This window comes from Falco naumanni, chromosome Z (genome assembly GCF_017639655.2).
Source record: "Falco naumanni isolate bFalNau1 chromosome Z, bFalNau1.pat, whole genome shotgun sequence".
In the NCBI taxonomy this organism is placed as follows: Eukaryota; Metazoa; Chordata; class Aves; order Falconiformes; family Falconidae; genus Falco; species Falco naumanni.
In genome coordinates, this window is record NC_054080.1 from 75,508,832 (window position 1) to 75,536,419 (window position 27,588).

Consider the following 27,588-nt stretch of genomic DNA (forward strand, 5'->3'; position numbering starts at 1 on the left):
TCCCATGGCACCCTCCTCCCCTGCACAGCACCCAAAGGTGCTGGGGGGGAGAAGGTTCTGGTAGCTGGGGCTTGTTGTGGATGGCTTGAGACTGGTCAAGGTGGCAGCTGAGGGCAGCCCCCCCCCCGCCACTGTGGCTGGCATCTCCCTGCACCACCCGGGGCTCCCTGTGCGGCTGCAGAGCCACATCCCACCCCACAGCTGGACCACACAAGGACCATGGGAACCCACAGGAGCCGCAGCCCAGCCACGGTGGGTGCAGGATGGGAGACCCCCTCGCTGGACAAGGTGTTGCGGTTAGAGGTGGGTCCCTGAGCCAAGGGCTGGGGTCTCCTGCAGCACCCCGGGAGGCTCCGGGCCCTGCGCGTGCAGCTGCCAGCAGAGGGCAGCACCGGCCACACGGCGGCGCCTGTCACTGCGGCCCGGGCGCAGATGCACCCTGCCCCCCCCCCTGCAGTGCGCCCCCGCTGCGGTGCCCCCGCTGCGGTGCCCCCCCTGCAATGCCCCCCCCGCTGCAGTGCCCCCTGATGCAGTGCCCCCCTGATGCAGTGCCCCCCCTGCAGTGCCCCCCCGCTGCAGTGCCTCTCCTGCTGCAGTGCCCCCCCTGCTGCAGTGCCCACCCTGCTGCATTGCCCACCCCTGATGCAGTGCCCACCCCTGCTGATGTGCCCACCCTGCTGCAGTGCTCACTCCTGCTGCAGTGCCCCCCCCCTACTGCAGTGCCCCCCCCGATGCAGTGCCCCCCTGCTGCAGTGCCCATCCCGCTGCAGTGCTCACTCCTGCTGCAGTGCCCACCCTGCTGCAGTGCCCACCCTGCTGCATTGCCCACCCTGATGCATTGCCCACCCTGCTGCAGTGCTCACTCCTGCTGCAGTGCCCACACCTGCTGAAGTGCCCACCATTGATGCAGTGCCCACCCTGCTGCATTGCCCACCCCGCTGCAGTGCCCACCCCACTGCAGTGCTCACTCCCGCTGCAATGCCCACCCTGCTGTATTGCCCACCCCGCTGCAGTGCCCACCCCACTGCAGTGCCCACCCTGCTGCAATGCCCACCGCTGGGCCCAAGGGTACCCCTCCACAGGGGCAGCCCTGGCTCTGTGAATCATGTCCCTATGGCTGCCCTGCCCCAAGGGCATCCCCCTGCCACAGGCATTCCTCCTCCACAAGTAGCCCCTGCCCAATGGACGTTCCTTACTGATAGACATCTGTGGGTAACTGGCTAGCTGAAAAGGGTCACACAGACATAGTCCGGCTGGCTGGACAGAAATGCACATCGCTCTCAGCTTATCTGAAGTAAAGCAAAAATACACTGTCCTTGGCTGTTCTTGTTACACAATAACAGGAAGGTTTCGGTGGGAAAAGAATGTTGCAGGTGGGAACAGATAACTACAGAAGAGAAACTAGGGACGGGCTTGGTATTTAGGCAACTGACCAATAATGAGCTTAACTTTTGTAATATGTATGGGCTAATAATAACAAGGCATAAAAGGTGACTGTAAGGGACAATAAACGAAGTCTGCTGATCACTCATATTGAGTGACTGTGTCTTCCCTCCGTTGCAACAGACATCCAAGAAAACCCACAGACCACCCCAGGACTGGCGAGGGAGGGAGCTGCAGGCCAGCCAGGGACCCCCCTCCCCTCGCCTGCTGGCACCCTGGGCAGCCACAAGACCAGCAAGGAGGGAATCGAGGGAAAAGCAAGAATCTCCTGCTCCGGCCACAAAGTGTCCTGAACTGGCTCTCCCAGAGTTGCCCATTGCCCAGCCGAGCTAAGGGCACCTTCAGGAAGCAGCCTCACCTCTCTGTTTCTGGCTGCAGGAGGTGTGGGGTGAGGTCCCCACCAGGGCAGTCCCCAGTGCCCGGGCTCGGGGGCTGAGCCCCTTCCTTAGGGCAGCCCCAGGGAGGCCGCTAGGGCACTGGGACCCGCTCTGGAGTTCAGTCAGGTGCAGTCCAACACAGCACGCCGCAGCTCCTGGTGCTGCTGCTGCTCAGCACCTCACCTCGCATGCTGGCCCACCCCGAGCATCGTTCTTGCCCCAAAGCCCCTGTGCCCTGCAGCAGCGGCACTGCCAGTACCTGCAGCTCTCGGGGCCACAGAGAGTTCTGCTGGCAAGAGGGAGGCAAGCGCAAGAAAAGGTACAGCCCAGAACACCAGCTGCAGGGCTGACCCAAAGTTTAAGCTTCACACCGAGCCCTGTCCCCGCTGGAGGGGACGCTGGTGGTGTTGGTGACAAAGGCCTTGCAGCCCTTGCTGTGGTGTGTGCGCGCCCCCTGCCCTGCCGCCCCCATGTCCTTGTCCCGGGGCTGCTCTGGCTCCAGTCCCCCCCTGCCACCCCGGTGCCGGCTGCCAGCGCCCTGCGCCTCCTGGGTGGCCGCAGCAGGGGGCTCTTGCACTGTCTCTTGGGCTGCTGCTCTGGCATGGCAGGCTGGGGTGGTGGCAGCTCCATGCCCACATCCCCCCAGCAGCTGTTGGGGCTCCATCCAGCTGATGTCGAATTCATCTGAGCTCAGGATGGCGTCAGCGATGTTGGGGACGCTGCAGTCACCATTGAGGAGCTCCTCGGGCAGCACAAGCGAGTCACAGTCCCAGTAGGGGATGGCTGGGCTGGGGTCCCCAGGGTCCTTGGGCATGGGGATGCTGCTGGGAGCCTCCTGGCTGCCCCCCAACGTCTCCAGGGCACGATCAAAGAACCTCAGTGACTCTTCAAGAGACACCTTCCTGGGCAGATGGAGATCCCCTGGTGGGTCGCTGAGGGCTTCCTTGTGGGGGACAGCACAGGAGCTGGGGGGCATGTGGCTGTGACTGTCCTGGTTACCCCGCACCGTGTCTGGGGAGCAAGGAAAGAGCCTTCCAATCTCTTCAAGAAAAGCCTCCTCAGAGGTGGTGAGAACTGGGGAGACTGGGGCTCTTTCCTCTCTGCAGGTACCACCAGCATCCCCAGGCATGGAGATGCTGCTGGCACTGTTTGGACTGGATGTGTCCAGGGAGCAATGGAAGAATTCAAGGAAAAGGTCCTCATACACATCAAGGTCTGGGGCCAGGGCCACCGCTGTCCCCTCTCTCTCAGTGCCAGCAGGGTCCCCAGGCATGAGGACACTGCTGGCACTGTCACAGCTGACCCCATCTGTGTCCAGGAAACAACCGAAGAGCCCTAGGGCCTCTTTGAGCAGGACCTCCTGAGATGCATCGTGGTCACCTTCTGCATCCCCAGTGCCTTGGTTGTGGGGGGCAGCATAGGGGCTGGGGGCGACATCACTGCCTGGGGGCATGTTGCTGCCCGGGGGTGCCCCCGCAGGGGTGGCCGTGCCCCAAATGTTGGTCCCTGCAGGCTGCCCCTGGATGTGCTGGTAGCTGCGGGTGGGCGTTGGGGCAGCAGCGGGGTGGTGGGGCCAGGGCTCTCCGCTGCTTTTTGGAGGGTGCGAGGTGTTGCGGTTGGCCCTGGGGGACCCCACAGCCACCGTGGCCCCGCAGGGCAGCACCCGGCAGAAAGCCTTGCTGTGGTTGAGCGTGGCAGTGGCCGGCAGAGGCCGGGTGGTGGTGGCCCACTGGAGCTGGAAGATGTGGGGGTCGCAGCAGCAGCCTCCTGGAGCCCTCTGCAGCCCTGCGTGGGTGAGTGGGAGCCATGCTGGGCTGGGGGAGCCTCCAGGGGCACGCGCCGAGCCGGCCCCCATCACCAACTTGCCCCAGCTCTGCGCCAGGCACGTGGGGGGTGCCCGCACGGGCTGAGCTGCTGTGCCAGCGGGAGGGGGCTGCAGCGTGGGGAGGAGCCTTGGGAAAATCTCTGGGAAGGGGCTTTTCTGGGCACGTGTCAGGCAGGTGAGGGCAGGAATGCTGGTCCAGCCTTGCTGCACCACCACCACCCCCCACCCCCCCCACCCCCCCTGTGAAGAGTGCTGGGGCAGCGGGTGTGGTGGGGGCGCTGGGAGCGCCGAGGGGCCACGGGTGCCGTATGGGACACCGGGGTGCCAGAGCAGCCAGGGGTGCCATACCTGCCGGTGTGCCTGGGGGGTGCGGGGCGCCCAGGCTGCGGGGAACGGCGGCTCCTCCTGCCCGGCCAGCTGGCACAGGTTGGCTGAGGCTGAAAGAGAGACCGGAGCCGCGGCCGGCGGCCACCTCTGCACTCGCCTCCCAGCGTGTCCCCAGGGCTGCAGGGGTCGGGTTGGTCCCTACCTTGGGGCAGAAGGTTTTGGGCATCAGAAGTGGAAAGCAGCCAGGGCGATGGGGTGGCCAGCCGCAGTGGTGGCAGTCCTGCCCATTGGCTGCTAATGACTCTCTGGTGTCTCCCAGGATGGAATGTTGGGGCTGCCAGTGTTCCGCCCTGCCCCCCCCCCAGAACCTCCCCAGCTCCTCCTGGGAGGCAGAGGGCTCAGGGGGTCTGGGGTGTCCTGGAGTGCCTACAGGGCAACTCTCGGGGGCTGTGGGTGCAGGTGCCTCTGGCTGGAAGCCTTGGTCCATTGGCAGAGCTGGGACATCCTTGGGATGAGCAGCAACATCCTTGGTGGAACAGGTCCCCGCCTGCAGTGCTGGGCTGGAGAGTAGAGGCTGTTGCGGAGGGGTGGGCAGGGCAGGCGAGCTGGGGGCGTTGCACCTGCTGTGAGGCAGAGGTTTGAGGGTACAGCCCTTACGGTCACCCGTGCTGTGGCTGAGAGCCTCTGGGTGAGGATGAGGGCGATGGGAAACAAGTCAGATGGGGCGGCAGTCGGTGCCTGCTCCCCGGGGCCCAGCGCCATGCCAGAGCGGAGGAGTTATTGCAAAGGCAGCGAGGGGAAATCCCTGGATGGGTATCCCTTGTCCTTCTGGCGGCTTTCTACTTGCCAGGTACTGGCTGGCAATAGCTTGCTGCTGCTGTGCCGGGCAGGTCTGGAAAATTCCAGAAGTTTGTAGGAGGTGAGAACTTCTTGCCACAAGTCTTGGGGAGCCGGCTAAGAAAGGTTGCCCTCCCAGGCTTGCTCGTTGTGAATGGAGGAGGACTCACGGGAGGTGGGACGGTCTTGGCCACAGTGACCATGAGATGGTGGAGTTTAAAATGGTCAGTGGAATGAGCCAAAAGGGAGAGCAGAGCTGCTGCCCTGGGTTTGGAGAGAGCAAAAAAAGTGTCGCTGCTCAGGGAGGCACTTGGCAGTGTCCTGGGCATGTTGTGCTGAGGGCTCAGGATCTGGTAAGTGCTGCTGTGTTTCAGAGGAGCACCCTGGAGAAGCTCAGGAGCGGGCAATTCCCGTGTCAGACATCAGGCGAGCAGGGCAGGTGGCTGGCCGGGCTGCATGGGGAGCTCCTGGCACAGCTCCAGAGGGAAAAGGAATTGGATGGTCTCTGGAAGCCAGGTGAGGCTTTGCCAGAAGACGACAGAGCCGTGGCTCGCATCGGCAGGGAGAAGACACGAAAGCTCACCGGGAGCTGAAACTGGCCAGGGACGTGTGTGACAGCAAGAAGGGCTTTTGAAGAATGTTCATAGCAAAAGGAAGTCTCTATGCAAACACTGGAGGGCTACTTCTTGGCAATGGACACGTGACATTAAGGATGAAGAAAAAGCAACAGACTCAATGCTTTCTTGGACCTGTTTTTTAACAATATGGGTGGCAGGCTGTCCGGTGCCCTGAGCCAGAGGAGCACGGGCGCAGGAGCATGACTTTCTATTTGTGTGGACACAGAAATTGTCAGGGACCAGCTGCATCAGCTGCAGGTTCCCAAGTCCACGGGACCTGCTGGGATTCATCGCAGAGGAGTGACAGAGCTGGCAGATGTTACAGCAGGACCCCTCCCCACCGTGTACTGTTGGGTCTTGGGAGTCTGGGGCCACCGCCGTCATCCCTCCGTTGGTGCTATGTCTTGTTTTGACATCCCCACTTTGCCTTCCTTCCTCGTGGGTGCTCGTGTCCGCGAGGCCTCCCCTGCCCACTGCCGTTCCCCGCTCAGTGCCTCCCAGCAGTACCGTCAGCCCCCGTGCCCAGGGCGGAGGGGCTGTGCTGGCTCTCCCACAGCCTGCCCGGGCTGTTACCTGCCCCCAGACCTGTCTGCTGTGTGGACTTGACAGTTAGGTCTTTGTGGGATGATTTCATGGCCCTGAGGTGCTGGCTAGGAGGGTTAGCGAGCCATGTCCCCCGTTCAGGATTTCATAGCCTCCGCACTGTCCCCTCCCAAGGCGTAACGCCCATGGGTTTTGCTCTCGCTGCCCATCCTGGTGTGCTGATCCTGCCCGGAGCTTAGGGGAAGCATCCTGGGGAGTCAGAAGGTCTTACCCTGGGTGCCACTGGTGCCACTGTCTCTCGCCCTGCCCTAGGGCCCCTCTGAAGAAGAGCCAGGCACTGGCGTCTCTCCAGCCCCATCCCCAGCAGCCAGCAAGCAGTCGGCTTTACCAACCCGTCCCCAGTGGCAGCACCCCACCATCTGTGTCAGCCGTGCCCTGGGAGCCACAAGGGGACACAGAGCTCCTGACCGGTTCCCTCTGCTCTCGGTCCCTGGCAATGTAGTTAGCACAATTAAGCCATCTTCTGTGGCCGGGCAGGTCAGGTATTCCTTCCCTTCATCATCAGCCCCTGAAGGTCCTGCGCACCACGCAGACAAACAGAACTCTTCTTCCCCTCCCTACCAGCCTCAAGCTCCCTGGGCACCAGGCTGGCTAACCCCCTTCCTCACTGGCCTTAAAGGTCCCAGGCACCCTGCTAAGCCCGCCGGTGGGGGTGACCCCAGCGTGCAGCCCCATCCCTGCTGCCTGCGTGAACACAGCCCAGCATCTCCCATCACTATAGATCCTGAAGAAGTATATTTTTAAAATACTTTATTTCTTTCAATAATCACATAACAAAAAAAAAAAAAGAAAAAAAAAGAAAAAAGAAAAAAAAAAAAAGAATAAAATTACAAAAAGCCCTACTATAAAACATTCAGGTCTCATTGAAACCGAGAAAAACAAAGCAGCTTGCATCTGCGCGCTAGCCTGTCTTCTCGCTTGCGGTGTCCACCGGGTTTCTCTACGTTGAACTCCACAGGGATCAGTGGAGGGAACTGGCAGTGTTCCCTTACCAGCCAAACCAGGCGATGAATTAAGCAGCACCTAATGGGTCTCCTCGCCCTGTATGATACACTGTACAGCTATACACCCAGCCCCTATGGACACCATGCACTCAGCCCCCCACCCCAAAGGATCCCCATTTCAAGTCAGTGACTTTTCTTTAAAAAAACTAATTCCTCGGGGTGGTGGTGGAATATTTTGGCATGGTTTCTCTTGGCAGTACTGTGGTGGAAGAGGAGCCGTACACAACCAGGTCAAACGCCTCCTGCTCCGTAGGAGCCCCTTCCCAGGGAAAAAAATCGACACGGCGCAGAGTGGGCCGAGAAAGCTAAGAAATATAAAAATTCTCCTGATGGAAATCCAAGTTTTAAAAAAATACAGCATTTGAAAATAAAGCCACCAAGCAGATTGCCTCATGCGCCTCCCATCTCTACTCTGAAACCCAGAAATACTCTTGAATGAATCGTCCCTGTAGAAAAATATATACATGAGCCTTTCTCTTAATAAAATGCCTAAGGTTGACCTCAAACGCTACTGAAAACCACAGCTCTGCTCACACCTGGCTCTGCTTTTTCACCCAGACTACACCACCCCTCCCGGCGGTCTGAAGTTCATACTGCTGAACCACCCCCTCCCACAAAGTCAGAGCGCACCACATCAGGAACCCCAAAACAGGCAGAGAAAAACCCTTACGGAGTTTATCTAATGAGCTCTATATATATGTACTTAAAAAAAAAGCAGCAATGCAAACTCAACACATCTGAACAAGAAAGCTCTACCCCGGGCTTTCCCCCCCTCCTCCTGCTAGCCGGGGCTCTGTGGGCAGCGGGTACAGGCATGTGCTGCCCACAGGCACCAGGGGCAGCCCCAGGCAGGGGCAGGAGGCTGGACAGGATCATCCCCATGTGCTCCATAATTTGGCACAGCCGAGGCTCGGTTGTAGGCTTGGCACAGGAGAGCAGACCACGGTCGGACTCAGTGCCATGGTCTTAGGTGAGAAACAGTCCAGCTACAGGGGGGGGCGGTCACCGCGGGCAGGAGCAATTGGCACCGCGGTGCAGCCGGGACCCCCGAACAGCAGCAAGTATCAAAGAGGGGAAGAGAAAAAACTAACAGTGGGGACGCCAGATCCTGCAGAGTCCTATTTACACTGCGCCAGACCCTGACAAGTCCGGCCTCTCGTGGGAAAAGTGGCCTGAAAAGCAGGTGACGTAAAAAAACCACAATGTGACATACCTCCCTGGGCAAAGGGCCCGTGCCACTCGCTTGTGGGAGGTTGGGAAGCTGGACCTCTGGGGAAAAAATAAAAAGTCTGGCAGCTAGGAGAACCATGACAGACAGGAGCCTCCCTGCTGCTGGAGTAGAAAACAGGCCAGAAGGGATGGATGGGGAGGGATGGATGGGGGTTGGGTGGGTTTTTGGGGGAAGGGAAGCACTGTGAGGGTGTGTTGTTTTGTTTTGTTGTTTTTTTTTTTTTTTTTTTTTTTTTCATTTGAAAGTGCTGTGGCACCTCTGTCCTGTGTGGGCTAGGTGCTGCAGCACGTGCGTTTGGAGTATTGCTGCTTGGAGGAGAGTCCCTGGGCTCTAAGAGCACGGGAGGTGCTGCTTGAGGATCTGTCTCGTCTGGGGAGCTATTCTGTCTGGGAAGCGGATTTTGAACTCCACAATCAAGTCTCCTCGCTGGCTGGGGGCCTTGGGGAAGGGCAGCCCCTCCCCGCGCAGTCTCTTCACTGTCCCCGGCTTGATGATGTCGTTGCAGGGAAGCGGGATCACCCTCCCATCGATGGTGGGAATGTTCACGGTGCAGCCGCACAAAGCCTGCGGGGAGAAGAGGGGACACAGCCTCAGACAGAGCCGACACTCCGAATCACCCCAACAGCCACATCCCAACCCACCACTGGCTGCTCCTCCTATCAAACCGCCCAGCTCCATCTGGATGAAGCCCAGCCCTCGTCTGGTACCAGCCCAGTCTAACCACCAAGAACTGGGGCTGCTTGCGCAGTGCAGGAGAGGGGTACCCCAGCCCCAGTCCACGGGAGGAAGGACCCCCCCTCCCCACCTCCTGGCCCCCAGGAGGCACCACCAGCAAGTGCCCAGCCACTCACAGCAACAGGACAGACTAAATTTAGGCCCTTCTCGTCCTCACTGCCTAGCCTTGGGCAGCCGAAAACCAAGCTGAGATCATTGGATGCCACCACAACTCATCAGCTGTTCCCCTCTGGAGCCCAGCAGCTCTGCCCAGAGCTGGGGGTTATCTATAGCACAGCCTGCGTCCTGTCCCCCCCAACAGCCCCCAAAAGGTTATGCTGGTGTGGGACTGCAGCATGGCCTCAGCACGGCATCAAGTTTTCCTAGAAGCTGGGGTCCCAGAGGGGCTAGTCGCTGTTGCCAGCCCCCACTGCAAAGCCAAGAGCCAGTTTTGTGGGTGCCTTGCTGTACCCCAGCCCCCAGGAGCAGCCAGGGTGGTGGGTGCCGCGGCAGCCACAAGCCAGCCTGCATTAGTGAGCCATGTGACGTGGGAATGCAGCAAGAAAATCCTTGTGTCCTTAAATAACTCAGACAGTTCTGGTGTACATGTGGGCAGGATCATCTCCAGGCTTTCGGCAAGGGCTGAGGGAGAGGACTGTGGAGCAATGCTTCTGGAAGAGGTGGGGGAGATTGCTGGGGGCACAGCCTTGAGCTTCCAGGTGGGAGGCTGGAGCAAGCTCACCCCTCCAAGCTCCGATCGGGTTGGGGGGGTCCCAGCAGTCCCAAAACACCCTGCAAAGGGAGGGGAGGAGGATGCAATTGCTGCTTCTGGGGTAGGTGGGGGGATGATCTGCATCCAGTGGCAGAGCAGCAGCGGGCCCCAGGAGAAACATCTCTTCTTGTGTTGGCCACTGGCCCAGGGCCACTGGCTGCGGCTTCTGCGGCTGAGCCAGGGCTTTGCACCAGGGCGATTGCAGAGGGATGGACCTGTGCCAGAGCCAGCCAGGGGGCTCTGGTGAGTGGAGAACAGGAGAGATGGGGCCATCTCCTTGTGTAACTCATCTGCATGGAGTGTCCTGGAAAGGGTGCCCTCCAGGGATGAGGTTTCCTGGCTGCAGGACAATGTCCATTGCCAGCTCCGTGTAAGCAGCAGGTGCTTGGCTGAATCTCCAGCAGGTTGCAGGGGGAATCAAAGGACCATCTCCCCCACCAATGCCTTTCTGTCCCACGCTCACCCAAGGAGGCCAGAGCACTCCTGCTCACTGGTGTCCATTGCCAGGCACTGTGGAGGGCCGCACAGGTCCATGTGTGCCACGGAAAGGACATCTACAGCCACAAAATGGGAAGGAGAACATGAACTCCCTGTGGGAACATGTGAACGGGGCAAGCGGAGGGATGCGAGCAGGAGCGGGTGGTAACAGCAAAGGCAGATGGGATCTTAATGTTTCCTTCCTAGAGCCAAGATCTAAGAATTCAAAGCGATCACTCCTCCACCGTATGTCCCTGTTTTTCATTCTTCTTGCTCAATCTCACTGGCATTTGGGAAACTGGTTGCTGAAGAAACACCAGTAACCACGGGAGCTGCCCTGCATCCTAGAAAGAGGCTCGGTTTATCCCTAGAGATGAAATCACCCTGGGTTTGAGAGCTGAGCACCCGTGCTGCGAGAGCAGAGCTTTATCTAGGTCAGCATCAGGTCCTCCTCTGCTTGCAGCAAAGCTGCTGGGAGGGACATCGCCACCAGTCACACCTCAGCCAGGCACTGACACAAATGCTTGGAGGAAGGTGACACCAGGTAAAGGATGCAAAGCAGGTGACAGGCGGTAGGCAGGCAGCCAGGCAGGCACAAGCCCTTGTCGGCAGTGCTGCCTCAAGATCTGCCTCCCAGGAGAGGCAGCTGCCTGCAGAGTGGTGTCGCTCCTCCCTGCTTCAGCCTCCCACTGCCACATGTGCCTGTAGTTTTAGGAAGGGACACTTCCCCGCAGCCCACGAGTCCCTGGTGAAGCCTACATACGCCTCTGGCTTCTGCAGCAGCCAAGAGGCAACCAACCCGCACTGCTCCAGCGTGGGGTATGTGGCACCCAGCAGGGCTGGGAACTGAGGTCTGGGAGGGCATTACCTCCCTGGGTTGCTCTCCAGAGGGCTCTGTGGGAAGGAGGAGGAGGAGGATGCTCTCCTGAGTGCCCCCAGCCTGAGCAACAGGAGGTTTGCTCCTCACGGCAGGCTGCTGGTGAGGGGTCTCCAGCGTGGCCATAAGTGGGGTCACAGCACTGCCTGCCTGCCAGCTCTGCCTGCTGGCACTGTGCTGTGCTGCTGCCACGGCAGTGGAAGAGACTAAAGATGAGGCTCAAAAAGGCAGACTTACAAGGAGGAAGGATGCAAGAAGAGTGCCCGAGGCTATGGCCATAATCTCAAGTGATGAAGAGGCTGTACTCCACCCCATACTGAGGTGGTGGCACATGGAACTGGGGAGCTCCCGGCATCTGTTCATGCTCTGGAGTGCTTAAGGTACTTCTCATGGAAGTTAAAAGCAGCGGAGTATCACCCTGCCCTAGCAAGCAGCAGACTGGGGACGGCAGCCAGGCCAGCAGCTCCCTGAGGATGCCCAGCACATTGGGTTTGCAGTGGGGAAGGACAGAGCCCAGAAATTCCAGCTCAAAGAGACAAGGAGTTTGCTCAGACCAGCAATTTTCCACTTTGTGACTGCATCGTGCAAACCAAACACCAGCATGCACACATTGGTCACGGAGATCACAGATGCCCAGCACCAGCACCAGCACCACCGGTGCAACAGCACGTGGAACGGGAGCAGGTTCCTGCATTTGCTACTCAAAAGGCAATTCCAAGCAAGAGTCCCTGCAGCCTCAGCAGTGCATGAACCTGGGCTAACATGGTCTGGACATCAGTACAACCAGCTTGGGGTTAATTTTACAGACAGGGGAATGCACAGAAGGAAACATCTGAGATATGGCATGCATGGCTCCATAAATAAGGCAGTCTCTCCCAAGTATTTCTGGAGATGCCAGGGGAGCTAGCCACCGAAGGAACAAACCTCTGCACTGCACTTTGCACTACAAAGGGAATTCAAGCCCTGACTCTGCAGGTTAACTGGAGCAGAGTTTGCTCCAGGAGCACCCAGCCCCATCAGACCCACATGGCTGCTTCTTGGCCCCAGTACACCTGGACACAGCCCCAGCTGGGATGCAGAGCCATCGTAAAGTTCTCCCAACTTGCTGGCACACTGTTGAGCTCACGTTTCCCTACCTCAGGACTGGCCCATTGATCTTATTTCTATTATATGCATCTGGGAACATAAATCCATCTTCAGGAAAAAAAAGAAAACCCAACAGCTCATTAAGAAGACAGACAGCATCTACCGTCTGAAAGGAACAGTAAATGGCAGCTGCCAAAAAAGTCAATGTTAAATGCAGTTGCCAGCTGGGATTTATTAAAAGGTAGTTATGTAGCAGCAGCAGTGAATGGCAGATCCTGTACTAGGTTAATCTGCCCTTCCTCTCCCACCTCAATGCAGCTTGCTAGCTCTGAGGCACGCAGACCCACTGAGACCCCCATGGCTGGCAGCCTGGATGCGCTGGGTTTTGCTCACTACCTGAGTATTTCATTTATTTGGTTCTTCATCTAGGAAAGGCTGAACTGGGGAAAAGAGCTAAAGCATTGCTCAGGGAGGGCAAAGTACCACCTTCCTCTGTGTGACCCTTCCCTCTGTCCGTGGGGAGAGGCACTCAGTGCTATCACGGACAGCAACTAAGCCACAGCGGGCTCAGCTACAAGAACAATCAGGGACCAGACTTATGCCAGCCAGCTTGGGTTTTCCTTTGTTCTTACAGAGGATCTGGGCTCTCCTCCACGTGTGAATACCCTATGCTGAAATAGAAGGACAGGACATATGGGGAAAGGGGAAAAGCGATAAATACCACCTGTATTGGCTCAAGAAGCAAGGTGCATTCAGCAGGGACCGCAGCACCTGTGTCCTACACCCAGCACAGAGGCTGAGCACCTCCAAAACCAAGCATGAGTTGGCCTCTACAGCTCCTCTCTGCAGAATTCTTTGCTCGTGTCTCTCGCAACCTACCTGGTCCTTCCTCATTGACACAGGAGAAGACTGACTCCCATCTTGGCCCCATGTGCCACGACCCAGCGCCACCTCTCACCCTGTGGGACTTCCCACCCATACCCACCTCTTTAAGACTGATGTTTGCTGCATAGACCACGTTTGTTCCATCCCTCTTGAAGTGCGCGTGAGGCTTGTCCTTGAGGATGAAGACGATGTCGGCAGGGATGTTGTCTGGGGTGGCATCTCCTTCTTTGGGGAATGTGATTTTAGTTCCCTCCTTCCAACCTCGTTTGATGACAATATTTAGGATCTTGTCCTCAGTCCGCATGGTCCGGCCATCAGCGTTGAGCCTTCTGCGCGTGATCTTCATCCTCTTGGTGGAGCCATGGTAGATCTCTTCCAGGGACACCTTGAGCTCGTGGATGACAGGTGGGTCTTGGACCTTCCTCCGCGTGTGCAGGGACTCTTGGTGCCGCCGGTGAACCCCGTTAATGCCGTTGAAGCCAAAACGGCTGAAGGCACTGAAAGGGTCATCATCATCATCGATATCCATGTCTTCCTGGTCAAAGCCATTGAACATCCGAGAGCGGCTGCTAGCAAAGAAGACGTCAAAAGGGTTGGAGCCCCCAAAGAAGGATGCGAAGGTGGCATGGGGGTCTCCATGGTAGGTGTAGTGGAAAGTGTTCCCTGAGCCACCTGAAGAGCCACCTCCAGTTTTGAGACCTGTAACAGAAGGGGGAAGATGAGACATGAATGTTCCCTGCCAGCAGATGCCGTGCTAGGATTGCATTTCTCAGGTGGGAGCGTGGTCTCTGCTGGCTCCAGGCAGCACGTCCAGCATCTCCTAGGGGTGCAGGTCATTCCCTCCAGCCCAGTCACCTGCGAAAAGCTTGGGCCAGGAAGGCATCACCTCAAGCCACGACATACAGTTCTGCCCCTACACCCAGCAAGCTAAAGATCCTGTCAGGTTTTGTCCCTGCTATCCCTACTGAAGTGCGTCCTTGGTTCTCTCCACCCAATTCATGGCCTTTTAATTTAAAACGCTTCCTGACCAGCCCATCTCTATTTTTGCTCGTGGGCAGGCTCCCTTCTGCCAAAATAGCCATCTCTTGGGCTGTACCGACGGCTGTAGTCCAGGAGCATCCTGTCCTGCAGGTGAGAACAGGCTTTGAGCTCAGCGACTGACGGTGGCTTTGGGTGGCAGAGCGGGTGGAAGTCAGCAGAACTCCAGGTCAGCACACAGCTCCTTGCATACAGACTGTATAAAATGCCAGGTAAGCTCAAGGTTTGGATCTTTTGGCAACCATTCCCCTGGGAAGCTCCCCTGCCAGGTCCCAGGCTGAGCCTTACATCACTGCAACTCCCCCGAAGTCCCAAGCAGCCAAGGCACATGACAAGTGCCCCCCCCGAGAGGTCACACATGCTCTGCAAGGCTATTTCTGACCAGGAGGGGCAGAAAGGGTTAAGTGCAGCCTAGCTCAAGGGCTATTTTCAGGGCATGTGGTGACAGTGGAGGGCTATTTCTGACACTTTACTCCTGCCAGCCCCACCCCCACCCCGCCCACCCCACCCCCAGCAGTAGGGCAAGTTTGGGGGTCTTTTCTGATTAAGTGAATATTCTGGGTGGGCTGGGGGCAGCTTGCCCACTGCAGCACGTGGGACCCAGAAGCTCCTCAAAATGCTGATCCCCAAGTCACGTTGCTCCAAAAAATGGCATCAGAAGGGAAACGAAAGGTGTGTGGGGCCATGGACCATGACTGGTCTGAAGTCGATGAAGCAAGGAGGAGGATGCTCTTCCCTCCCTCCTCAATTTGCTCGTACTTCAGATGCTTTCATGCTGCCCTGTAAGCAGTATGCGGGTCCCTAGCCGGTGTGCAGCATCAACTCACACAACAGGCTGAGCTGTTTCTCTCTTTTTACTCTCGTTTGTGCAAAGTGGGGAGCTAGGTGGAAATCCACAAGAACTAGCTCTCCTCTCAATGCATAGTAAAACACTTTATACACTTTGAACAATTGTTTACAATTAGGTTTAGTCACACTCAAGGGTTCTTATGAGCCTTGTCTCCACTTAAAGGTACAGTGTTCTTTTTTCCTCACTGCATGTTCTGTGGGGAGCAGGCTTTGGCAGTAAGGGCTTTCTGTGCTCGAGGGTGGATCTTTTAGCTCCTTACTCAGGACAGTCCACACATAGTTCAAGTAATTTTCTGTGTGGTCTCGTTAACCGTTTGGTTCTCTTACATCTTATCTTGTTATGTCCCAGCTAGACACATTTTGGCATCTATGCCTTCTCCTAGTTGTGACGTCCTCTCTTTTCCACATTCTTTCTTGGTTTTCATTCTCGACATTTACATATTTTATTTACATTTCAAGTTAAATAACAAACTGGCCTTCTATTAATCACGTATCTGCAAGCCAGTTGACTACACTCGGGCGATGGGGACTTTGCCAGATCCCTGGAGAGCCCCCATCACTAACAGGCTGTACAGCCAGGAGGTTTCACCTTTAATCCCATAGCGCCAGCCAAGCGGGTCCGATTTCGGCACTGCCTTGGAGAAAGGCTGGTTTCCCACTTGAGGCAGTCTCTTCTCATTTTACAGGGTGGCAAATCACTGTGCCCGGTGTATCCATCACAGCCCTGACATAACTAGTGGGTCATGAATTAACCCACCCGCCGCTGGTTAATGCTGCTGGTGGCTCGTTAGGGGATGCACCTGCCTGCTGGCCCCGTGAGAGGGGCTGCCTCTGCCACCCTGCTCCTGCCAGACCTCCTGCTCTTTTAAGCACCCAGGTCCTGGGCTGATTAATGCAGATGCTATTCGGTGCTCTCCTCAAATGGGGTTGCGCTCTTCCATCTTCGACTAATAAGGCTGCCTGCGGTGCAGAGCTCTCCTCCTCCTCCGTCCCAACCACCAGACAACAGCAGCCGCTTGGTTTCAAAACAAAGACCTATTACTTAAATTGGGAAAAGCTTTGAATCCTGCAGGTCAGCCTGTACTGGGGAGGACAGTGGGACCAGTGCCCAAATGCGGGGGGAATGTGGGCAAAAGCAGTACTACTCTGCTGGGATGTTTAGGTCAATTAAATTAATTACCCCAGCTATGACCCGGGAGGTGAGCTCCTTCTATTTCCATCATCTCAGCTGGCTTGCTGGGGTTTTGGGGCAGAGCGCACAGAGAGCCCAGCCACCCCAGGAAGCAGGGTGGCAGGTTAGAAAAGTGGAACAGCCTGGGGTAAAGCAGGATGAGAGGTGATTTCTGGCACCTGCGGAGACTTCGCTCTCCCCAGTTCTGTGGCCACCAGCCCTGTTTTAGGGGCAGTCATGAACCACAGGGACACCGCTGTGTGAAAATGCTCCCTCACCTACAAAACCTGATCTGGACCCAGCACCCCTGCCTCTGAGTGGGCAGTGCACATGCCCTTACCTTCCTCCCCATACTGGTCATAAACAGCTCGTTTCTTGGGGTCGCTCAGGATGTCGTAAGCCTCTGCGATCTCCTTGAACTTCTCCTCGGCGTTGGGGTCTTTATTCTTATCAGGGTGATATTTCAGGGCCATTTTCCGATAGGCTTTCTTGATTTCATCCTCGTTGGCACCGGTCTGGATACCCAGAATCTTGTAATAGTCCTTTCCCATGACGGCGATGCTGCCGGGAGCCGAGTACTTATTCCTGAAAGCAGAAAGACAGCTCTTCGTAAGGTGAATACTGTACTGGGGCAGCTGGGGACAGGACCGGCACACACTTATCACGGAGCCGCTGCTCCCTGTGTCCCACAGGCCAGCAGCACCACAGACGGCTCAAGTCCACACTTCCCACCGGAGGTCAGAGCCCTGGTGCCAGGATGTGGCCTGGCTCCCGTTTTACCCCGCCGAGCCCCACAGCGGGGACGGGGAGATGCATCTCTGAGCCTGACGGAGAGAGCGAAAGCCTGAGCCAGGGCACGGCGTTATTATAGGGGCCACGCCACTGCTAACGTCAGGCCAGGACCGTGTCCCCGTTCCATCCCCCTGGCTGCTGAGCCAGGAGGGCTGAGCTATGTCTAAATGTAGCCACCGGCATCTGTGTGTGTGTGTGTGTGTGTGTGTGTGTCCCTGTGCCCTCCCAGCTGGGAACCTGGGACCCCAGTCGGGGCCGTGACAGCAGGTTTTTGGAGGCTGAAAGCGGCAGCAGGGACCTTGCTGCTGCCTTCACCTTAAAGGAACTTCAAACGTTTTGTTCCTAAAAGCAATTGGCATTCAGCTGGAGATAAGCGCCTCCGGCTGTCAGAGCCATAATTTGTATTTAGCGAAGAGAGAACGAAGCCGTTAGACAGAAACATCTTGTGATGGTGGGAGGGCTTTTTTATTTTTTTGTTTTAAAAAAAACCCACCACTTTCTAGCCTGACTTGCACTCCCCGAGAGCCTTCAGCTGCAGCGTGCAGTAAGCCAGCAGCCCAGGGCTCACGCCCTCCATGGCGCAGGGGCCAAGGCCAGGGCCATGCCTATACTAAGGCATGGAAAACCCGGCAGCTGCAGATCATCCCCCCTCCCGACGTGCCGCTGGAGTCACAGAGGCCCAGGGAGCTGCACGGGACGGCAGTTCCTCCAGGCAGAGGCTGAGCAAGTCCCACACTTCCAGGAATGCTTCCCGCTGCTTCCCAACCTTTTGTTATCCTACAGCAAAGCCCCCACCCCCCCCCCCCAGCCTGGCCTGCGGTCCCCCGCCTCACACAGTGCAGCTCTGTGCTTGCTGCTCTCCCTGCCCTCCTCCTGGCATTGCCCCAGCAGACCCACTGCTGCCTGGTAAGCGCTCCTGCTCACGTCCTGCTCCCTGCTAGGGTCCATCTTTCACCCCATCCTTGCTCCACACACCCCTAGGCAGCCCCAGCCCATCGTGCAGCTCCAGCAAACAGATTTCTGCACAGGGTGTGAGCCTTGGCCCTTGCCTTCACCATCATACAAGTTACCAGGTGTCCTCCCCCACCCTTACTCTATCCATAAGCTCCCAGTGGAGATCCCAGAACCACCACCCAGCCACAGCAGCTCAGATGAGGGTGGCTGCTCTGCCCTGAGGTACATGCCCGCGGCACTGCGCTGAGCCCCCCGAATCCACCCCAAGCATCCAAGGCTTGCCTTGGGTCATGCCTGGGGCGATACCCCCTCTATAGCTGTGTAGCTGCTACAGGGGCTTGGAAATTGGCCCCATACTTGGCCACCTCGATCCAGACCACCACCTTCTGCTCTTTTTTGCCCCAGCCATGGAGCAGGTACTCTGCTGTAGGTGGGGAGCAGGGCTAAGGCACCGGGGTACAGGCCTCCAAAGGACACAGCAAGGGGAGACAGAGGCACTTGCGGATGCATGTGGCAGCCTGGGGTGGCACAAAAGGGATGGGAGAAGGTCTCTGGGGGCATAAAGAGCATCCGACAGCATTTCCCACGGCAGCTCCTGGATGCCAGCATTGTTTCCGTGCCAGCTCCAGCTCCCGCACACTGAGCCACTGGCAGCACCCAGCCCACGCAAGGCGCTGGGGGATGCTCTGCCCCCTGCCCACTTCTGCCTCCCCATCTGCCCTCCCTGTGGGGCTCGAGAGCTGCAGGAGACCCTGGGGTGAGCAACAGGTGTGGGGGAGTGAGAGGTAACCTGCCAACTGCCCCTGCTGTCACCCCAACACCTCCCCTCCCCACAGCAGCCTCTGATGCTGGGCAGGGGCTCCCTGTGACCAGCATCAGGACCTGGACCAGGATTTGGCCCCTGTCTGGAAAATGTCAACCCTCCTGCAGCGAGGGCAAGCCAGGCAGCACTCAAAACAACCCCACCACACCCCAGCTCGAAAGATGTGGAGGTGGTAAACCTTCAGTCATCACCCCCTAAAGACCACAGCCCCCGGCTCCAACCCTGCACAGCCCAATCTGACAGCACCACTGGACCCCCCTGCCAAGCTGAAACCCCACAGTGCTTCCCACAAAAACACATCCTGTACCCAGCAAAACACTGTCGCCCCCCACAAGATATCTGGCCATGCCCACCGAGGGGTCTTTGGCTGGGGTGAGGATGCCCACTGGGGATGCTCTCCCAGCTGGGGATCCCTTTGCCCAGCTGAGCTCAAGGAGGGGGGAAGAGCTGCACCGAAACGCATCCCTGCACCGCAGTTTACCGTGCAGGTGAGGACCAGCTGCTGGCGGGTGACCTGGTGGGTTAAGGCACGCTCCGGAGGCGACACTCACATGTGCGATGATGGTAAAACACGACTCTGTCCCCGCAAAGCCTCCCTTCTTCCCTCCCACCTCCCGGGGATCAGCTGTGCCTTGCCACCGCTCTCCCCCTTCTGCTCAGTCATCCTCTCCTGCCTTCCTATTTAACCCCCTCGGGAGTCGATGGGGGGGGGAAGGCACCGCAGGTTGGGTTTCAGGCAGGCAAAGCCATTCCTGTATCACCCTCCCAAATCAGATGCCTTTGGACAAGCCACGGCCACCTGGCCTTGGAGAAAAACCACAAGCATCCCGTGGCACCGCCAAGCCAGCCCAGCCTCCATTCTGTTCTCACAACCACATCAAAAAAAAAAAAATAAAAATAATTAAATCTTTGTTCTAGCCCCGCACATGACATCAGCCCGTGCAACCGCTGGATGAGAGCACCAGCTGAATAGCAATCATTTGACATAATCCCTCTGCTCGGCAGTCATCTAAGGGAACAAACCGACCCCAGAAGCGGCACTGAGATTTTTTTTTCCATCTCAGGGTTCAAGGTCACCGCAGGACACTGGGGATGGGCACTGACGGTTTAATGAGGACACGAGGTCGAGAGGCGGAAACCCACTTACCGAAACTTTACGAACACATTCAGAGTCCATGCCGTCATTTTTAAAGGCTCTAGTTTTACTTTAAACATCACGGTTGTCCTCAGGCGCTGGCAGGTGCCCTGTGCTCGGCTGGGAGTCACTGGAGGGTGGCGGGAGGACGGCAGAGAGGAAGGTGCCGGCTCGTGCCGGGGATGCTGCCTCCGCCAAGGGATGCTTCGGTGGCAAGCCTTCCCCTCCAGCTCCTCCACTGCACCGAAAAGGGAGCTCCTCGCCAGCCTGATGCCCACGGTTGGCTCTGACCCCTGCTCCCAGGACGGCTCCGAAACGGTGTCAGTGACAGGTGAGGAGGTGTCCACGCGGCACTGGCAGGGAGCTGCCGGGGAGCTGCCGTCCTTTGTGCGCTTCCCAGCCGCGCACAGGGGGACCCTTCAATGGAGTTGCTCGCCACGCCGTAATTTTCCTTTTAATTGGTTTCTTGACGCTTTCTCACTAAGCCGCCCGATTAAGACACTCCTGCCGTCAGCTCCGGCATCCTCCCTCCCCGCTGCCGCAAGGCGCCCAGCCGCCCCGCTACCGTCACGTCCCCCGCGCAGCCCCCGCCGAGGAGCAGGGAGCGCAGCCAGGAGCCCCCGGTGTCCCCAGAAACGACTCTGCTGACGCCCAGGGCTGTGCACCCGCCAGGCGAATCGGGGAGGGAGAAAAGTAGGGCAGCGGTGATGTGGAGCAAAAAAGTCACATTTACCAATTTGCACCTCCCCAGCAAATTCCCTTCAGATGCATGGGGGTCCCTGTATCCCACCACCGGGCACGGGTCCCGGTCCCCCTAGCGGAAAGGGTCCGACGGCCACGGTCCCACCCAGCGACTGGAAGTCCCCCTGCCGCAGCGGGGCACTGGGACGGGTGCCTTCTCCGAGCCCGTCGGCACAAAACCTACTTCTGAGAAGTCACCTTCAGGTGCACCAAGCAAATCCAATGCCACCACGTCCCCCCGGTCCGTCACCGTCACTCACGGGCCACAGCGAGCATCCCCTCTGGATGCCGCACAACGAAATTAGTCAGCCGTACCGGGACATCACCCGGCGGCTCCTGCATCCCACCCTTGGCGAGCGAAATGCCGGGCAGGCGACAGCCCGCAGCATCCCCAGGGGCTGGGGGTCCCGTGGCTTTGCCAGGCACCGAGCGCGGTGAGCCGGGATGCCAGGGTGGGTGCGTACCTCTCGGCGCGGCTCCAGAAGAGCAGGATGGCCGGCATGGCAGCGGATCCCGGGTTTGCTCAGGGAGCCGGAGGGGATCTCAGTACGACGGGGCAGGCAGAGCCACCCGTGCTCGTGCTGGCTGGCAGCCGCAGGCAACCAGGCAGCAATGTCATGACTACCCGCAATGAATCATCCCCTCCCTGAGCCCCCACACGCACCGCCCGCCTCCCCCTCCCCACCGACAGCCCCACTGGGGTGCCGGCACCTGCGTGGGGACAGGGTTAACCCTCCCCTTGCTGCCTCTGCCAGCACAGCCCCCACTGCCAGCACCGGTGGCTGCTGCCTCCTGCGTGGGGACAGGTCAAGAACCCCTCAATGTCTCCCCACATCGGGTCCCCCGTTTCCGTGCCCACGCTGGGCTGCCTCCTGCATGGGGACGGGGTCAAGCCCCACTGTCATCCCCCCAGACAGGGTCCCCCGTTTCCAGCCCCATCAGGTACTGGCCCCGGGGTGCAGACAGGGTCAAGCCCCCCTCGCTGCCTCCCCAGGTAGGGTCCCCTCTTTCCAGCCCCACTAGGGCACTCACAGCGGTGTGGGGACAGGGTCAAGACCCCCTTGCTGCCTCCCCATATAGGGTCCCCTAGGTAAAACACCCTCACTGCAACCCCTCTGTGCTCCCTGACCAGCCCCGACGGGGGGCTAGGACCTGTGTGGGGACAGAGTTAAGACCCCCGCAGGCAGTGCCCCATTTAGGGGTGCCCCATTTAGTGGCTCTGTGTGGAGCTGTCACCTCCATGTGAAGGGGTTCATCCCTCCAGTGCAGGGACCCGGGGAGATGCTGGCCTCTGCTGCAGCCTCACTGGGTCCCACTGTCTGCCCCAAGGGGGTTAACCCTTTCCTCCCCACCTCCAGCTCTCCTGAGGGACACTGTCACCTCGACAGGGGACACGGGTTAACCCCTTCTTTGCTGGCCCCTCCGACCCCTTTCCTGTAACCTGGAGGGGGGAGGTTACCCACTTCCTCAACAGCCCCACTGGGATACACAGGTGCCCCCAACGGGGGTGGGGTGGGGGGGTGTTAATCCCTTCCCGGCCACACCACACAGCTCCAGTGGGGCACATTACTCCCTCCAATGCCAGAGGGGAGAGAGGGGTTAACCCTCACCTTACCACCCTCTGCAGCCCCACAGGGCTGTACAGCAGCCCTGTGGGGGTGTGTGGGGGTGTGTGCTCATGGGTTTAACCCCTTCCTCCCACCCCCTTCAGACCCACCGTGACAGCTGTTACTAGGGAAGGCAGAGCAGTCAACCCTGACCCACATTCCCACCAGGAAACCTTGTCACCCCATGGGGGCAGAGGCGCCAACCCCTTCCTCCCCTGCCTTCAGCCCCGTAGAGACACCCTGCCACCCCCTGGGGGCAATGGGGCTACAGGCTAGCCTCTGCTCCCCACCCATGAAGGGGGAGAGGGGCTGATGTCCCCTTCCCAGCCTCACAGGGGCACCCTGTCACCCCATAGCCAGAGGGGCTGATCCTGCCAGCCCCAAAGGGGCGCCCTGTCACCCCATGGGGCGGGGCCACTGACACCCCCAGCAACACCCTGTCACCCCACGGGATGGGGGCACTGACACTCCCAGCCCCACAGGGCCACCCTGTCACCTCACGGGGCAGGGGGGCTGACCCCTCCCCAGCAACACCCTGTCAGCCCACGGGACGGGGGGACTGACCCCCCCCCAGCCCCACCCTGTCACCCCACGGGGCGGGGGCACTGACCCACCCCAGCGACACCCTGTCACCCCCACGGGGCGGGGGGCCTTACACCCCTAGCCCCGTTGGGACTCGCTGTCACCGCAGGGGGCGGAGAAGCCGCGTCCCCGGCCCCACCGGGACGCCGGTGCCGGCACCGCGGGGGTCTGTGGGGCGGCGCGGTGGGGCGGCTCGGTGGGGCAGGGCCGCCACCGCCCCCGGCACTCACCGCTCGCGCTGTCCCGGGACGCCGCGCGCTCGCTGAGCCGCCCCCCGCCCCCCGGCCGCCACGTCAGGGGAGTCCCGCCCGCGCGCGCCCCGCCCCGTTGGGCCGGGAGGTTGTCCGTCGCCGCGCTGCACCGAGCTCATTGGCTGTTCCTGAGGGGGAGGCGGGGCGAGGCCGGTGAGCCGTGGCGAGGCCTCGCCACCACCCGCCCGCCTCGCCCCTCCTCCATGTATCCGCCTCCCATTGGTCAGTTCAAGTCGGCACCGCCCCCTCGAGGCGCTCTCATTGGTCAGGCGCGCGTTTGTAGCGGCGGGATCCCTAGGGGAATCTTCTAGAAGGCTCTGATGTCACCGGCGCGCCCCGCGTCAAACCGTTCGCCCTCGGCCGCGGGGCCTCAGGGGGGCCGCGGCCGTGCGAGGGCCGGAGGCCTCTACAGCCGGGGTCCGCTGGCCCTGGGGCCCGCAGGACGAGGCCTGCGCAGGCCTGGGCTGCTCCCCGGCGTAGCGCTGGCCGGCCCGGGGCTGGGCTTGTGTCGCAGGAGGCCCCGGGGCCGGGGGCTGCCGGGTCGGTGGCGGGAGGAGGGAGGAGGAGGAGGTTGCTGGAAGCAGCTGCGCAGGGGGGTGAAGCTCTGCCAGGGAGGGAGGCACTGGGCATGTCCCCAGCCCTGGTGCAGGGTGAGCTCCTGCAGCTGGGCAGTGCTCAGGGGGCTGCTGTACCGTGGAGGCCTCCTCAGAGCCTTGTTGGTGCTGTGGTGGCGGCCTGCTTTGCCTGGGGCTGGCTGGGGCAGGAGAGAGAGCAAGTCCCTGATGTTGCTTTGTGGGGTGGCCTGCGGGTGTCTGGTGGGGGTGATGGGTGAGCATCAGCACCCAAGGGACAGTGCTGGTCCCCTATCAGATACCCAACATAGTGGGAGCTGTGGTCCTTCTGCAGCGGCGGCTTCCCTGTCTGAGGGTTGGCCGAGGTGTTTTTAGCCTGGGGGGATGTGAAGTCTTGTGTTTTTTCATCAGGAACAAGCCATCCAACACCAGAGCCCGGGCCCTGCATAAAGCTTATGGGCTGTGTTTAAAAAAGCTCCTGATCTGCCTGGCTCTGTGCATCCCAACTCTGCGGCAGCTCTGGCCAGCCAGCAGGGTGGTGGGGTAGCTGAGCTAAACATACTTCCAGCATTGTCCCCATGCAAAGCCCTGACATGTGTCCCCTTATGAGGGGTGTGTATGTGTTCTGGCTTTAGCAGTTGAGTCTCCCCTTTGATCTTTCGAGCATCCCAGCTAGGGTTAGACCTGGAGTGAGGTGGCTTCTGGTTGGTGGAGCTGTGTTGACCCAGCGTCCTGGATATTGTCCTAGGAAACATGCCTGTCTTGAGAAATTAGCCTCTCACCGACACTGAGGTACCATGCTGGCGCAGAGCGATGATCCATCTTTTGATGGTGTCCTACCTTCAGACCTGTCGTGAGACAGGCGGGGAAAGCAACTGGTCCTGCAGGTGCTGCAGCTCATGGGTGAAGCCAAGCAGTGATGTGAACAGTTGAGGCCGTTACTGTCATGTTTGTAATGATTAGAGGGTGCTCTTATAACCTCTGTATGCTTCCTGTTATAGAGGAGGTGTTTGAATGGGATGTTTTCGAGTAATTCCTGGGTTCACAGCTTGTCCATCTCCTGGGTTTTGGTCACAACATTGATTTCCCTGTCCTTTCGTGGGGTCTCTGACTTGAGTCCCCAGGCAGGGTGCAGGGAGCCACCTGGGCTCCTTCTTTACCCGCCACAAACTGAATGTGGAGCCCTTCTGAGCTGGGAGAGTCTGAGTTCTCACTGTACTCCCCGCACAGTGGCTGAGTCATCGTGATATTAAACCAGCACTTACTGTTACCCATCTATTTTGCTGTCTATTTGTTCAGCCAGCCATGTACCCTCGGTGGGGTGGGCTCATGCTGCTTGTCCTGCACCATGCCAATGCCCTGGCCTTGCAAATGCTTTGTGTTTTGGTCTTTCATCACCAGCGGCACTGGAGGCCCCAGAGTGGGGGAGCTGGTGCTGGCTGTCCCTGTGCTCACAAATGATCTGCTTGATGTGCAGCCTGCCTGGGGACAAACAAAGTGCTTTGGTCCAGGCGCTGGGTGCGGCCCCTGTGCTGCTGAAAGCTGGGCAGGAGCAGGGTCGGGGCAGACCACAGCCTCCCTCCCTGGGTGCAGCAGGTGTCTTAACCAAAATTGCTCCTCCTTCACAGCCTGTCTGCCTGCCAGCACATCCGCACCCTTCTAAAGACACGCCGGGAAAGTGCAGGGAGGGGTGGCAGGAATAATTAAAGGTACGAAACTGTTTCCATAGAAGGAACAATTACATAAACTGGCTCTCTTCCGTCTGGGGGAAGAGATGACTGAGGGAGGCATGATGGGGAATAATAAAATCCTGTGAAGCACGGGAAAGGTGAGCAGGAAAGGGCTGCTCAGGCTCCCTCCCTGTAACAGGGCACCTTGCGCAGGAAGCAGTGGTGGCCTCTCAGGGCATAGATGCGTCTTGTGTAGCAGTTTGGGATTAGTCTGTGGAAATGGTGGCCTTAGGTGGAGGGAGGATGTGAGAAACTTGTCTGAGGTCAAAAGGCAATTAAGCAAATTCCTGAAAAGAGAAATCCAGGTCTGGCTGAGTCCAGTGGCGGTGCTTCTGGAGTGGGAAATCCCCAGGCTGCAGGGTTGAGCAGCACAGTGTGTACCCCTGGAGCTTCAGCTCCTTCTAAGGGTTTGGCTGTGGGTCTCTGTCCGAGAGAAGGTGGGCAGCTGGGGAACCACGGCCTATTTTTTCTGTTGATCTGTCATTACTTGGTGTCTGAAAGTCAGAGCAGTGGATGAGGCTGCCAAGCTCTGTAGCCTCCTACCCAAGTGCCAGCTATGAACCACGTTCCTGGCAGGTGCTGTACGACTGCAAGGGAGACCTTTCCCCTGTCACTGCCACCTCCTCTGAGTTGGATCTGTATCTCCCCGTGGCCTAGCAGGTGGAGCAGGAGTGAGGGCATGACGCCCCATGCAGGAGAGCGCTGGCTCCTTGCTGTGCTGCTCCCTGTGACCCACTCAGACTCCCCTGCTCAGTGTGGCTTGGGGAAGTCTTCAGCAACTGTGGCTGGGGAGATGCATCTGAGGACACTGGGCTTGGCAGCAGTGGGGTTTGTACTCTGTTCTCCACGGCGAGAGCAGTGCCCACGCATTCGGTGCTGTCTCTCCTTCCTGCCTGTTCCCATCCTTGGAGATGCTGCCCGCCTTTTCTAGCACCCTGAGCTGCAGGATGAGGAAAGGGCTGCAAGAAAAAATCCATACCCAGGGTTTTTTGGTTTGGGTTTGGTTGTTTTTTTTGTTGTTTTTTGGGTTTGTTTTTTTTTATTAATGTCCTGTTCCCTGTCTGCGGCTGTCCTGGCTGTGGTCTGAGCTTGATGCATCTCCTAGGAGATGCTGGTGGGTCACCTTCCAGGTCAGGCCTGGGTCTTAGTTCCTGCTGAAACTGCTGTGTGTGCTTGCAACCTCTGTCCTGAGGACATGGGGACCTTCTTCCTTGGGGCCCTTTCCAGCCTCTGGCGTGTCCCCCAAGGAAACCATCAAACTCAGGTGGCTGGCTCTCACCAGCTCCCAGTCGTGTTGACTCATGTCGGTAGCCCCAGCATGTGGTGGATTTGTGCCTGCCCATCTCTGAGCATGGGATAGTCCCAATGGGAGTGGTCCCCAGGCAGTCTCATGCTCCGAGCAGGGTCAGCCCCAAGATCAGGGACTGACCTTGAAAACACCCAAGGATGGTCACAGCACTGCAAGAGCTTATTCCAGCAGCATCTCCGTGTCCTTGTGGGGCTGTGTTTCATCAGAGCCTGCCTGACTTCTGAGGGCACGTGGGTTGGAGAGGGTGGAAGCCACTCTTGGCTATAATGATGGTGTTCGGTTTGTCCTCCCCAGCTGGGGCTGAGGATGCCGATTCCTGCCTCCCCCCTGCCAGCACACTGCCGGTGGCAGCCGAGCCGGCCGCACCTGCGGGGGTGGCATAATGAGCCGTGTCCTTGTCTCAACCTGCCGCTTCCTCTCCCGGCAGTGTCTGTGCTGCCAGCTGGGTTATTTTTTCTTTCCCCCTTTTTTTTTTCTTCTTCCCTTCCTGCCTCTATTCTCAAGTGGTTCCCAGCCGGTGCTGGCACGTGGCCCTTGCTGGAGACCTCCTCCCAGGCTGACCTTTGCAAACCCCCTCGGATGAGCACACTGGGGCTCTCCTGCCACTCGTGGTGGGTGTGGAGGGGAGATTGCAAGCGGCTCTGCATGGCAGTGGGCTGCAGTGCGTGGGAGAACTCGGTCCTCTCCATTCCCCTGCTGCCTCCACCTGTTCTCAGGCTCTGCTGGAGTGGCCAAAACCTGAGGGCAGGAGTGAGTGGGAGAAAAGGGCAGTGTGGGGGATGCTGCAGTGCTTTTCTGGGTCAGAGCCTGGGGAAAAACAAGGCTGCACCAGACAGATCCTGACTCCGGACACCTTGGTTTGGCCTGACCTGCCCCGCTGACTCCTGCTCTGAAACACCAATGCACAGGTCTGAACTGGGCATGCAGAGTGCGTGGGCTGGGAAAGCCTCTTGTGGGAG

General features: G+C 58.9%; 1 protein-coding gene across 1 annotated transcript; it reads right to left on the bottom strand.

Annotated features, from left to right (window-relative positions):
• Positions 1 to 6,867: 6,867 nt before the first annotated feature.
• On the bottom strand, positions 6,868 to 23,068 carry DNAJB5 (DnaJ heat shock protein family (Hsp40) member B5). Its single transcript, XM_040580765.1, has 4 exons — positions 22,998 to 23,068; positions 16,474 to 16,718; positions 13,176 to 13,774; positions 6,868 to 8,828 (listed from the first exon to the last, which is right to left on the bottom strand). Exons 2-4 carry the CDS (start codon positions 16,682 to 16,684, stop codon positions 8,595 to 8,597), a joined length of 1,044 nt encoding a protein of 347 aa, XP_040436699.1. The 5' UTR covers positions 16,685 to 16,718; positions 22,998 to 23,068; the 3' UTR covers positions 6,868 to 8,594.
• Between the last annotated feature and the right edge of the window lie 4,520 nt (positions 23,069 to 27,588).

What these genes read in the sequence shown, in the direction of transcription:
- DNAJB5 (XM_040580765.1), bottom strand. Translation starts at nt 16,684, where the DNA reads ATGGGAAAGGACTATTACAAGATTCTGGGTATCCAGACCGGTGCCAAC. An exon ending in TGACCAGTATGGGGAGGAAG is followed by an intron (nt 13,775 to 16,473) that starts GTAAGGGCATGT and finishes CTTCTGTTACAG; the next exon opens with GTCTCAAAACTGGAGGTGGC. An exon ending in CAAACATCAGTCTTAAAGAG is followed by an intron (nt 8,829 to 13,175) that starts GTGGGTATGGGT and finishes TTCTCCCCGCAG; the next exon opens with GCTTTGTGCGGCTGCACCGT.